Raw genomic sequence first — 14,591 nt, 5'->3', positions numbered from 1 at the left:
CACTTCCCGCCGTTTATCTGCACCAACTGCGGGTATGATGCAATCCCAGAATTTCGCCGTGACAAACACCCATGCAGAAAAAGCAACAAGTTGCACACTCTGGGTGTCATGTACTCTTGCTAACTTCAAGTCTTCCTCATCAAGTAGTGTTGGGGAAACTCAGAGACAGAGTGTCACCGTGCTTACCTCCACATTACTTCCTCATCAAGTAGTGTTGGGGAAACTCAGAGACAGAGTGTCACCGTGCTTAACTCCACATTCTCTAGAACGCTCCATTACGAGCTCTCACAGTGCTGAGAAATCCGGCCCTGCACCAATGAAAGCGGGAACACTGAAGAAGTGTTTTCCAAAATTAAAAGGCCACAGTGCCTTCTTCTTCTTCTTCTTCTTCTTCTTCTTCTTCTTCTTCTTCTTCTTCTTCTTCTTCTTCTTCTTTTTTTTTTTCGCTTGCATGCTAACTGAAAGTGGAATATTTGCACGATCGCACTCGAGTAGAATTTTCCGCGGCCAACTGTGACGTTTTCGGTGATTTTCTCGATTTGTCAGTGGCAATGCCTTCTTCTTCTCCGCTTGCATGCCAGCTGAAAGCGGAATATTTTCACGATCGTACTCGAGTAGAATTTTCCGCGGCCAACTACTGTTACATTTTCGGTGATTTTCTCAACTTGTCAGTGGCAAAACGCTATTCGATGCCACATTTTAGCTTGGCGCGGCTCATAGTCATAATAATTATGTTTCTTGAAAGGGATTAGTCTTACCAAGAGTAAATAAACTCCATCCCGGGAGCTACTGGGAGATTATTTTACTCTTGACTTAGTAACTTACTAGTCTTGTTATCATCCCGGCTGTAACATTAGATATTCTGTGTTGCCGAGGGGCATAGCTCTTGCACATCTTCGTTGCGCTTACCTTCCCCTCATTGGAACTTTCCTCACCTGTCCGGCATTGCTCACCTCTCGGTTATCTGAGCTAGTACTGGTATTTGATGTTGCTGACAGCTGGCTGTGTGCTAAACAGGACTGAGCTGCCAGCCACACAAAGCTCAATGTGCAGCTTGTAGTACGATTGCCAAACTGGTAGCAATAGTGACAATAGCCAACCACAGCTCGATATACAGCCCATGCACTGAGCTGAGCTGTATAATCACTGTGTCAGGGGGAGGGAGAGCAATGGATTAGGATGGGATTAAAGGAACCGGGCAGCAGTAACTTTGTAAAGCTCATCGTCACATAGCATTCTCCCACAAGAGCCTGGTTTTGAGCCACTTTCTCGCATCTCCATTTTCAGGTCTCGTCACGTCCGTTTCCATTATATTCATGAGTAGTAAGTTGTGCTCGACCATGGTGTAAGTTGCATCCCCCTGTTCGGCCCGGTAGAAGGGTGTGACTTCTATTCAGGGATATACATAATTATGAAGTCTCCCGGTTGTGGAGATGCATGAAGCTTCAAGCCCAGATATTCGTCAATACATGTACTAGCAGACAAATAAGCCAGCATGTGAAACAAGAATGCACAATCATGAATGGGTCCACGTAGCAATCGCGAGATTTTTACAACTCAACCATGCCCTGCTGTGTCTCTTGTCATGTGTCACCACCAGCTTCCAGATCATTCCAAGTGCCAAATGGGCCGTGTCACAGCATGCCATGCCATTGGGAAGTTACCTAGTTGGGTGAGAACTGTTTATAGGCATGGCTTCAAAGAAGTCCACTCCACGTCAACGCATTGCAGAGGAGGTGCCCATCACATCACCACTGCTTGCAGAGAGGAGGAAATCACCAGGTCACCACTGCTTGGCAGTGCTTGCTGACCACGTCACATGACCACTGCTTGCTGACCACGTCACATGACCACTGCTTGCTGACCACGTCACATGACCACTGCTTGCTGACCACGTCACATGACCACTGCTTGCTGACCATGTCACATGACCACTGCTTGCTAACCGGCTCCCAGTGCTTCCAGGTAAGACAGGCGCACAAGTAATCCCAAGTAGATCTTGGAACTAATCACTTGCTCACATGCTACCGAAATCACAATATTACAGTACCAGTTGTCTATAATAACCTGATTCAGTCAGTGCTCTGTCTGTATTCAAAGACACTGCATCCAGTAATGAGGTGTACGTCGCAGTAAACTAGAGAAACAATCTCATTGCAGACTCACCGGAGGATGTTCGGGTTGGTTGTAACGCTGAGATTTGTGCCGCAAAGCAATCATTAGCCAACTGATACTGAGGTGCTACCGAACAGTACGCTTATACGCTTAGGGACACAGGCATGATGACCTGACTTGATGACTTGATCAATCCTGTCAACAAGGAAGGAATTTCCAGTAGTACAGCTTGGGGACGAGAGAGGAATATTCTTCAGTGAGCGCCAGAAGTGTTGGCATTGACGTGTCCATGGCTAGGGGTGTAGTGTTCGACTAGATAGAACCAGGGGTGCCATGACATTCAAGGCGCATCACACTATGTACTGCAGCGATGTCAGTACGGTCACACTCGGTGTTCACAGATCAGATTAGCAATGTGCAACACTATTCACACACTATTGGCATTGGGAATAAGCCCGTTCTCAAAGCAATGTGCAACACTGGTACTAGTACATTATGCGTCAAGTCCTCAGTAGCAATTTCTTGAGAGGCGGCAGGGCCATTCTAGTTGGCTGACCGTGCTTGTCCCTGTAGGTTTAGAAGTAGCTGAAGAGTCATGAAGCCACTCCGCAGGCGCTGAACCGGAGCACAGAGTATGCGTACCGGCTTCCCAAACCATCCAATGACTGCTTGCTCCATCACTTTGGAAAGAAGCAGAAAACAGAACAACCAAAGGCCGAGCGAGGTTTCAATGAATAGTTACATATCCGGGGCTCTCCCTAAAATTTAGCACTTGGTGCAATGAGCCAGTTCTGTAAAATACGATGTGCAGGTCGTTGGATCTCAGTAGTGTGTGTAGTTATCGCACTTTCTGACTGCTTTCTATCTTATTACAGTAGTGGACACGTAGTCCGTGTGTACGTTATGTATGTGTACCACGTCAGGGATGAATTTATTGTCATTTTTGCATAGAAGTTTCTGCTATGCAAATGCACAATTGTATAGCAGTCTTTGATTTTGAGTACGAAATGAACGATGACGACAACCCTTTGCGACGACCCCTCATAGAACAGTGTATTTTAGCCCCTCTTGTTTCACTTCTCACCTTTTTATTATTTGTTTCTCTCACCTCTTGAATGCTATTTCGTTGCTAAATGTATCACTCAGTTGTAATGGCTACCACCCTTGTGATGCTAACCCGTGTGATGCTATGTATCCGTACTGTTCCTAGGTTCTAGTTGCGTGAAAATGCGTGAAAACTGGTTCGTGGAAAAACATCTCCTCCTGGTGAGACATTTTGTATTTTTCCTTGCTGTAATGATGACCAGTGAACCAAGGAGCAAGCCAGAAATGAAGGAAATGAAATGAAATGCGTGAAAAATGGTTCGTGGAAAAACATCTCCTCCTGGTGAGACATTTTGTATTTTTCCTTGCTGTAATGATGACCAGTGAACCAAGGAGCAAGCCAGAAATGAAGGAAATTCTGAGAGTCCATCCATCCCAAACCCCGACCACCATCCCCTCAGTTGTAATGGCTACCACCCTTGTGATGCTAACCCGTGTGATGCTATGTATCCGTACTGTTCCTAGGTTCTAGTTGCGTGAAAACTGGTTCGTGGAAAAACATCTCCTGGTGAGACATTTTGTATTTTTCCTTGCTGTAATGATGACCAGTGAACCAAGGAGCAAGCCAGAAATGAAGGAAATTCTGAGAGTCCATCCATCCCAAACCCCGACCACCATCCCCTCAGTTGTAATGGCTACCACCCTTGTGATGCTAACCCGTGTGATGCTATGTATCCGTACTGTTCCTAGGTTCTAGTTGCGTGAAAATACGTGAAAACTGGTTCGTGGAAAAACATCTCCTCCTGGTGAGACATTTTGTATTTTCCTTGCTGCAATGATGACCAGTGAACCAAGGAGCAAGCCAGAAATGAAGGAAATTCTGAGAGTCCATCCATCCCAAACCCCGACCACCATCCCCTCCTGGAATGATTACTTTTATAGCCTATCCTGGCTCTGAACTTCACACCTGAAATTGGTCAACTGCCCTCAGCCAATCAGAGTTCGGGAAGTGTTAGGGTGATAAGAAAATGAAGAAGGTCCGAAAGAACATATCCATCTGGTCACACATCGTGTTTGGTGCAGCCCCCATACTTATGAAGTCATGGTGATTTCTGGGACAAGAAATTGCTGGAAGCCCTGAAACTCTGTGATAGAGTGATTGTCGAAAAATTAGGATCGGAATGTTTTTGAGTAACTGGGTGGAATCAAGTGTCCCATGCTGCTGGCTGTTAGCGATTACTTTTATAGCCTATCCTGGCTCTGAACTTCACACCTGAAATTGGTCAACTGCCCTCAGCCAATCAGAGTTCGGGAAGTGTTAGGGTGATAAGAAAATGAAGAAGGTCCGAAAGAACATATCCATCTGGTCACACATCGTGTTTGGTGCAGCCCCCATACTTATGAAGTTATCGTGATTTCTGGGACAAGAAATTGCTGGAAGCCCTGAAACTCTGTGATAGAGTGATTGTCGAAAAATTAGGATCGGAATGTTTTTGAGTAACTGGGTGGAATCAAGTGTCCCATGCTGCTGGCTGTTAGCGCAGTCAAAGGAAAACACTCACAGGAAAGCAAGGGAGTAAGTCAGTCAGTCAGGCTGCAAGGTCACTGAAAACCCTTTTTTTACCTGCCCTATTTTGTAGTCCCAAATACATGTACATGCATGAAACATGCAACCATGCTGTCTCACCTTGTGTGAGACGATTGCCAGGATTCACGCAACATGACTCGGCAACAAACAGCTGAGCCTGTACGACATCTGCTGCTTTCACATCCCTTGCTAGCCTCTCACTGGCACTCCGCCACAAGAACTGGGCTAGATCTTCAGCTGCAAGCTGGTGCTGATCATCGCGCACTTGATCATCAGCAACTATGCAATAGGAAATGGCACACAACCAGCACCACAAGACCAGGATTACAACACATCACCAACCCAGGAAAATACTCTCGTACACATACAGTGCTGACAACTGAAATCCGCCCCCCTGAGCAGTGCGCTCACATCGCAAAGAATGTGAACCCACCGCTCAGGGGGGCGTCGGATTTCAGTTGCCAGCACTTCACATGTATGAGAGCTGACATAATACCAGCGACTGCATGGTATGCACAAATACCTACAAACACACAGCTGAAGGCCATGATAAATATACCATAGCAACTAGGATAGCACATTCAGCAGTTTACAAGGCTGAATAGTTGATGAATTAACTGCCACCATCTCTAGATCACAACGCATCCTCACACCACACCAACAAACACACACACGCACACGCGGACGAGCGGGCGCACGCACACGCACATACACACACGCACACCCACCCACACCCACAAAAACACACACACACGCACGCACACACACACACGCTCACTCACTTACCCACACACGCTGAAACAGCTAATGTCTCAACTACATCATCATCATCATCTTCTTCTTCACTGCTATACTGATCTATTTGCCAGTCAACGTGATAGTGCTGTGATGGATGATGATCGGTAAAAACATCTACAGTGAACAGACAACAAGGATGAAACAATGTGTGAGCAACAAATCGACTTGATGTCTCAAGCCAAAATGGGATGAAACAACGACAGCAGCACACACACACACACAGTCACACTCGTAAACATCAACAGATGTGTACGTGTACATACACTCTTGCACTTGCTTACTGCCAGAAACTGGCCACTGGGGTCTATCTGGGACAGGGGAGAGGAAGGAATCTTGGAAATGTGACTCAATTGGGGAACGCACGCACGCACACGCGCACACACACACACATGCTCCTCAATTCTAACCAGATTGAAGCCCATGGGTACTCGTAGAGAAAAACATACCCACACATGTGACGGCTTGCACATACATGTAGACAGACAAACACACACACACACAGACAGGCGCATACACACACACACAGACGCACACACAGACGCACAAACACAAACACACACTCTCTCTCTCTCACACACACACACACACACTCTCTCTCACACACACACACACACACACACACACACTCTCACACACACACACACACACACACTCTCACACACACACACACACACACACACACACACACACACACACACACACACACACACACACACACACACACACACACACACACACACACACTCTCTCTCACACACACACACACTCTCTCTCATGCACACACACACACACACACACACACACACACACACACACACACACACACACACACACACACTCTCTCTCTCTCTCTCTCTCACACACACACACACACACACACACACGCACGCACACACCAGCGAGTTTGTGACACATACCTATACACATGCACATACATATACACATGTTTCCGGTTTGCATCTTTCCCTCAAACCATATACCAATGAATACATGTACACGTACACGTACACACATACACACGGCTTACTGCTAGAAGTACGATCGCCGCGGCATGCTACAATCTGCCATTCAACTTCAGCAGTGCGAGGTAAAGACGGCACTTGAACAATGACAGTCACTGCCACCTGAGCACAACAATCAAAGCCAGGAAAAACAAGATTTACCGAAAAGCACGGCGAGAGTGTCCCAGGTCTTGAGAGACCTTGATTTACAACCAGGGAAAGGAAAAGTCATATATATGGCTTAGTGAAATTACAGTGCAAGTGCTGCTCAATGAAATCAAATCACGTAATGCCAGTGTGTGTGCCCTGCACCAGTGTACAGCTCAGTGTTGACAGGTCTGGAGCTGCACAGCACAGCGCCCGGTGGCGGTGTGGCATTGACTTGCGTCATAAGATTTCATTGAGCAGCACTGTAGCACGGTCATACGTACGGTGTGAGAAGCCGAATGTAGTGGGCCAAACATGGCCCAACACCAGCTCCCCACTCTTGTGCAGAGCAGGTTGTCACAACTTGTCAGTCGAAGGTGAACTGAGTAAATCTACAGATTGACTGCACAGTGAGTTTTAGTTATGTGCAATACGTGTGCAATGCGCATGCTGTAGGACGTACAAGCACCACTTGCTCATCCAGCTCACCTCCTAAACAGTAAAGACGGCCCTTTACACAGATGCTAGCAAACTTGCGGACAGCACAGACCTGATATTACCATGAAACTGTACATTCCATCTGAAATATGAGAAAGCTCATTCTCAACTGGCTACATGTATACAAGGCTAGCAAGGCTTCCTTGGATCACATTTCCAGCTAAACATCCCTCTGCATGGCGTGCAATCCCAAGAAAAGAGCAAGTGTACCCGGACTGAGGACATGAGGATCCACATACACTGTATAAGTAGCGATAGCAGCAGCAGAAGCAGTACACATACACACACATGCACACACGCGCGCGTGCGTACGCACACACCTGTCCTGTCCTGTCCTGAACATTGCCGTAAAAACGGTCACATGTCCCCTCATATGAGGGGCCAACAGACATGGGGTAGGGCGTTGAATACGGTACGCAGCACGCACACACACACACACATGTACATACGCATACACCATGTACCTTGTCACAGGCTCGCTGCCAGAGCTGCATGACATCACGCAGTGCACTGTCGCTGGTCACAAAGACGGTCAACAACGCACAGTTGTCCAGTGACAACTTGTGCACATCCAGAATTCTACTAGCGTGTCGCAAGGCTAGTGGACCTTCACATTGCCATCCACCACTGATCAGCTGCATACTGTCTGGAACTAAGCCAATCTGACCAGCTATCCAGACTAGTGGCTTGGCCTAGTACACAGATAACATGCACGCACACGCACGCACACACACACACACGCCACAAGCAGAAGAGAGTGTTCACAGGTGCAGCGGAAGCCATGTTTGATGGGCACAGTAGTACTATGGGCATACTTTCATAATTGTATGAATCTTAATTTTATCGTTTCCTTTCTGGCTATTAAACTGTGTTAAGGAGTTTTGGTTTGGAGTATTTTTCTTTTCTTTTCTCTTTTACATGTACAGTAAACCCTGGTTTAAGTGACCACCCCACGGTGCAAGCAAAAGCGGTCGTTAAAGCCAGGTGGTCTTTAGAACCAGGTCCCACAGTGTCTGTGTAGAGCTGTCGGTGCATGGAAAAAAACGGTCGCCAAGAGCAGGTGGTCGCTAAAACCAGGTTTTACTGTATAAACATTGCTGTTGCACATCTTTATCATTCAATATTGCTGTTCACCTTTTGAATTCTTTGCTCTCCTTGTATTTGTATCATTAATTTCTGGTTTCAATAAAACACCTTTTACTAGAACTATGGGCACGGTAGTACAGTGCTGCTCAATGAAATCCAGTCGCGTCACTCAAGTTTACGCCTTGCCCCTTTTCGCAGCTCAGTGTCCGCAGGTCTAGGGCTGCGCAATGCCCGGCGTGTACTTGAGTGACGCTGTGACTGGATTTCATTGAGCAGCACTATACTATGGGCAGGGTAGTAGCCTATCGTGTGTCTGCTTTGTTGGGCAATCACTTGTATCAGAGAGTCACGGCCATCACACAGGCGCAGGAGTAGGGCATTTGTAAATAGCCGCCGTTCTTTGCCAGTACGGTAATGTTTTTGTTGGCTCCTTTACGTAATGGGTTTTTGTTCCAATTCATTTACATCTCAGTTTATGCGTAGTATTAACTGTAGTTAACACGCACGCAACGCTCTCTCAGCGCTTGCCCGCCTGCGTTTACTGCACATAACGTTAGCACTCAACATTTACCCGTAGCGATGCCGCTACTTCACACTACACTCCACATCTACCCGTAGCGCGCGCTGTTGTTGAGCTGCCCACACCGCTGTGCACGTGACACGGGCACAGTTTGCGCCACGCAGGAACATGTTCCCCTCCAGCTCTGTCGACAGCTGAACCCACCAGGGCATCTGACCCCATATGTGCATGCACTCGTGTTCTTTGTTCCTGTTGTTGCTTACCACTCTCACTTGCTGTTTGCTCCAACACTAGCCCTTTGCCAAATTTTCCCCATCCCAACCCACCCAATTTGGCGTGGTACTAGTATCACAGTACTCATTACTACATACTATCCGAGTCACAAATAAATTAGGAACTCACGGAAAGGGTGGCATTCACATGGAGTGGGTGGCTGCAAAGCACCCCGTAAGCCTTCTTTGAGCTGACACCCAACTCCAGGTTACCAGCCCCTCTTCCTACCATGCAGATGTCCGGGTGAAAGCGTAACCCCGTTAGCAGCCTACTTCCACATCTGCCCTACCATGTGGAAGTGCGGTGTAAGCATAACCTTGTTAGCGGCCCCCTCCACATTCGTCCTACCATGTGGTGGCCTGGGTGTAAGCCTAACCCCATTTCCCCCGCGTGAGTTCCAGTCTAGCCCAAACCTTGTCTTCAATGTCTGTGGGTGCAGTGGGATGTTAATAGTATTTAAATTGGTTGTTATAGTTTACTGCACTCATATATGAGTTTGGTTGATGATACGCACAATTATTTCGCCCGTCCAAGAGGTACCCTATCGTTCCAACACCTCTCACAAGCTAAAACGTATTTCCAACTTGCTACGTGTGGACTTTTCTTAGCACACACCAAACCATTAAATGTAGGTCTGCAGTGTACGGCAAACTGTAGTTATCGCGGACAACCGAGCAGCAGGCAAAATGCGGGTGTCTAGCATGCAATGGTGGGCAGCCGTACGAAAGCCCAGCTCGCACCATGAGTACGCCCATATGTGCAGACGAGACTACCCCATATATGCATACGAGCCTGATTCCACAAGGTGTGGAAGTGCAACAGCACATATGCGCGACCAGCCTCGGAACTAAACTGAACCCCGCCTGAACCGAGAGCCACACCCGTGCACCGTGAATGGCAGCAGTGAGCACTCAAGATCTGCTTGAGGAGCGACTCAACCAGAAGGGAAGAGAGAACAACACATTACTACACTATGTGTCGGAACGTCAGCGAGAGGACCTCCCTTCACTCACACGAGCCCCTGTCCCGTCAACCACTCCGATCCTAGAGGTGCTGCGTATTGGCAAACCGAGAGAGGGCGCACAAATGTACGCCCCACACCAATCCTAATCAAAACACACAGCTCTGGAAAAGCCTCTCTGCTTAAGCTTACCTTTGCGCACATCTGGTATGGCCGTAGTCCCCAAAAAGATGGTGGCCGCCGATTAATTATGCATTTGTCTGCCCCAGCTGGGAATAGCGTTAATGACTTTATCAACCGAGACACGGTTTCGTTTTCCATGATTTCTGTTGATACCATATGTGAGCACGTTAAGAGAATTGGCCCAGGTGCGCTTCTGTGTAAGGTTGACTGGAGGCATGCGTTTAGAATCATCCCGGTCCACCCTGATGACCGGCCCCGCTGCTGGCCATGTGTTGACGAGGCAAATTTTATTACGACACGGTGCTACCTTTTGGCTTACGGTCTTCGCCCTTTATTTTCAATCGTTTTGCTGATGTACTGGCGTGGATTTTACGTGAAACCACGCTGTTGAGAGCATTTAGCATTGTAAGGCAAGTCTAAAAACAACAGAACCCTAGAGCATAGCTCAAGCCCTTACCGTAAAGTCGCGGATAAAAGCCGGGCTTATAAGCACATAAGCCGCTTTCCGCATCAGGCTTCAATGCAAACCAGGCTTGTATGCAAACCATGCTTATATGCACCACTGATATTTTTGCCAGGCTTGTATGCACATCGGCCGATCCGGGCTTGCATAGAAGCCAGGCTTCTACGCGCGACACGCGTAGATTTACCACTGACTACCGGTATGGCGGCAGTTTTACTATGCACTGTCCATAGCGCATGCACTCTTGACCTACCCGATCCGCGCTTGCATAGAAGCCAGGCTTCTACGCGCGACAGGCTTATATGCATTGACCCGTTTGATTTTCAGGCTTCTATCCGCGATGTGCTTGTATGCAAACCCGGCTTTTATCCGCGACTTTACGGTATGTCATTTCAAGCAAATTTCAGAAAATGAAATCGATCGTAGTCATTGACCACTAGCCACCTCCAACACCACCACGATCTTAGATGATGCAAACTGAAGTGGAGCGTCTACACATCAGAGAGGGAAGCATGATCACTTGGAGAAAATCCCAACACCGCAAAGTTCCAAAGTGTGAAAACTGGCACGGTATACTGTATCGAGGCTTAGATGAATACTGCAAACCCCGAAGTCGAGTTGTGCGTGGAAGTTTCGAGAATACTTGCTCCTACCTGAACTGCTTGACTGTAGGGGCCAATGTTAGCCGATGCCCAGTGTGATACGCTCTGCACGTGAAGATGCTCCCGGTGCCACCGATGAACGTGTGCTGTGTCATCATCGCCGCTAGCGCTGTTAGCATTGCCGACAGCGCTGCTGCTAGCTTGATTAGTCAGAGTAACACATGCCAGACGCAGGTGACACGGCAGGTTGAGACCAACACACGCTCTATATACAAACACAAAAAATAAAGCACAGACAAAGAAGATGTAAGATGCATGTGTGCCAGAACAAATCATAGAACATACGATTTATTCATGGTAAGGAGGAAAGACGAATTGGTACGAGTTTGGTCCACCTGTGTAACCAGATCATAATACGGTGAGATAGTGCGACCACTAGGCACAGAACTGGCAGGGGGTACTGAGAGGCATTCAACGACCTGATGGACATTAGTGGACCGTTAGTCATATTGGTGAAACGAATATCAAAACCCAGTAGCCAAATATTCTTTGGCTTAACGAACGAACATTCTTTCGTTAATACGGATGACATCACACGCCCTCCTCTCGGTCATTTTATTGCATATTGTCACTATCATTAGCCATGACATACAGAGGCGCATATTTCTCCATCATTTCTAGTCAATTTTTACAAAATCCCCAGCTGAAGTGCATTATTTCACAGGCTAAAAAAACCCAGCTTGAAATGTGATTTTCGTTCGAGCGCTATTTCTCCACTCCAGGACCTTAGACCGCGTTCAGGTCGCTTCGAGACGACTGCTGAGAGTTTTGTAATGCCGATAGACCTTTCGATGTAGCGATTCGGTCAAGTATTCGCGAAGTTACGGAAGTTTGAAGTCATCCAGTAAACTCTGCATACCGGGTTAACGAATATTCGCCATGAGAAATATTCGTTTGAATGTGCCAAACCGAACGAATATTCGAATATTCGGTATATTCGTTTCACCACTAGTTAAGTCATAAGTTACTCATAACTCATACCAATTTGTCTTTCCTCCTATCCATGATTGATGACTGGCTCACCATCCCAGTTCACCTTAGCACATGATCTTATCATTTGCCAATGCATAGCCAAATTTGGGCTTCACGCCTTTTACAAATAAGAGGTGCCGTGTTATTCGAACTAGGGGGGTGTAACAATGACAGGGCATCAGCATCAGCATCAGCAACAACAGTAGCAAACAAATGCAGCAACACACTCACCTGGCCGGCGGACCCTGGCTGAATGTCCTGCAGTAGACATCATTGATCGGCTTGAAGTTGGACATGTCTCGAACGTAGAGCTGAACTTGACATACATCACATAGCCTGGCATTGACAGCACTCAACTTCTCTGCAATACACGATCGTGCACAGTACACACACACACACGCACGCGCGCGCGCACGCACGCACCCCCCCCCCCCCCCCCCCCACACACACAGGAGAATATAGAAACAGGAAAGGGAAATAAGAAATGAGAAGGCTTTGAGGACCCAACAAAACACGACTATTAGCAGAAGGTCACCTTTCATTCACTGATGAACAAACAGTTATCAGCCAGTACTACACATAACTGTTATAGTAACCCTTGCCATGTAGACCACTCTGATAAGGTGACCGCCTGGCCTAGAGCTGTAGAGGGCTGTTTCTCTAGAACCAAAGGGCATCCCTTTCTGACCCAGGGTAAGGAGATCACTTGTGATCGAGACCCCATTTCAGGGGGGGGGGCACTATGTAACGGTGTTGACAAGTTGAAGTAAATTAAAACATCCAGCTGTTCAATTTATCAGTGCAACGTTACTTTCATGGTGTGTGTGAAAAGTATGGTGCAACAGAACATACGCCACGCAGACATAAGCCAGCACACAAACAGAGAAGATGATGTAAATTCACAGAAGACACGCAGAACGCTACAGGGGACACGTCCTACCTTGTAAAGTTGCCAGCGCACGTTCAGCCTGCTCACACGCACTCCGCACTTCGGCGGAGGTTGAGTCCACAACAATCCATCTCAGGCATGGTGATGTGTCAGCAACGCGTGTCATGTCACCTGCTGAACCAGTAGACTCTGCGCAGGTGGCGTACACGGGTACGCTTAGTACTGGAACTGCCGGTTCAGACTGGTCAGCGCATATACGCACGCATGCACACGCAAACGCACGCAAGCCCACCCACACATGTACACATGTGCACACACGTGCGCGCACACACACACACACACACACACACACACACACACACACACACACACACACATGCGAGCACATACATACAATAAATGAAAAAAACTGCTCTAGAACTATGTACACAAGATATACAGTAATCACGATACGTACACCAATAAGCCTTTTGCGCGTTGTACAGATGCACGAAATCCCGTAGAATCCCGTAGAACCTAATGGGTGTTGAATGTGCAGGACCCTATTGTGTTTTCTGCTATTTCCACTAAGAAATGGGCCCTGAAGGCATTTCAAACGAAAACCTTTTCTGACAAAGATCTAGCCAGTCATTAGTTCTAACCAAAGTGAAGAAACTGGAATAGGGATTGTTTGCCATTAATTATTAGGCTAAAATTGGTCAAATGCGCATGCATAGCACACAATGAACACCCAATCGGTTCTGTACACACCTACGCCCTAGTACTGAACTTCGTACATCTGTACAACGCGCAAAAGGCTTATTCACTTCCTCGTCGACTATACTGGAATACAGTCAACCTTGCGAATAACGATCCTCAATCGTGCATGAGAAAAGTGTTGTTATTCGTGAGGTTGAACAGTATGTAGTCAAAATGGTCACTAGGTCTGAAGATTGTGTGAGTTATTCGAGAGTTGTTCTTATATCCGAGGTCAATATTCACGAGGTTGACTGCAGCACCATTCACAGCTTCCAATGTTGAAGGATTGACCGCCGCTTTCTTACAGTAGATGTGGCTTTATCTGGCCAACAAATCCCTTGCATTCCCCACACATACATTAGTAACATAGAACGATCACAATCGCACACAAGAAAGGAAAAAAAGCAGACAAAGAAATACGGGCATGGAAAACACAGACTGGGTGGTGGAAAACAGCATACCCAGTCAGCAGGCTTGAGATGCAGTGGTTCTGGTTCATACGCAGTGCGTACTGGTGTCCACGGTGTGCTTGAAACCTATGACGAACAAACCAATGAATCAAGGGCACACTGAGAATCGAGCTGCACACAAAGGACTGTACACCAGTAGCATGGCCAGCGAGTTCATCCAAGTCAATCAGTCAGCAAAGAGTA

The 14,591-nt window shown here is 47.3% G+C and overlaps 1 protein-coding gene across 1 annotated transcript in view; it reads right to left on the bottom strand.

The window, feature by feature from the left end:
• Nucleotides 1-2,552: 2,552 nt before the first annotated feature.
• The window catches only part of LOC135814455 (uncharacterized), an 18,177-nt gene continuing 6,138 nt past the window's right edge, over nucleotides 2,553-14,591 (bottom strand). Inside the window, exons 9-17 of the mRNA XM_065327577.1 lie at nucleotides 14,400-14,474; nucleotides 13,252-13,441; nucleotides 12,543-12,672; nucleotides 11,331-11,544; nucleotides 7,656-7,883; nucleotides 6,573-6,669; nucleotides 5,534-5,659; nucleotides 4,847-5,026; nucleotides 2,553-2,795 (exon numbers count right to left, since the gene is read on the bottom strand). Coding sequence (XP_065183649.1) covers nucleotides 2,659-2,795; nucleotides 4,847-5,026; nucleotides 5,534-5,659; nucleotides 6,573-6,669; nucleotides 7,656-7,883; nucleotides 11,331-11,544; nucleotides 12,543-12,672; nucleotides 13,252-13,441; nucleotides 14,400-14,474 — 1,377 coding nt within the window. The 3' untranslated portion in view covers nucleotides 2,553-2,658. The remainder of the gene's footprint in view (nucleotides 2,796-4,846; nucleotides 5,027-5,533; nucleotides 5,660-6,572; nucleotides 6,670-7,655; nucleotides 7,884-11,330; nucleotides 11,545-12,542; nucleotides 12,673-13,251; nucleotides 13,442-14,399; nucleotides 14,475-14,591) is intronic.

The sequence above is a fragment of the Sycon ciliatum genome, chromosome 4, assembly GCF_964019385.1.
Source record: "Sycon ciliatum chromosome 4, ocSycCili1.1, whole genome shotgun sequence".
Classification (NCBI taxonomy): Eukaryota; Metazoa; Porifera; class Calcarea; order Leucosolenida; family Sycettidae; genus Sycon; species Sycon ciliatum.
This window is presented reverse-complemented; position numbering and strand designations above follow the sequence as displayed.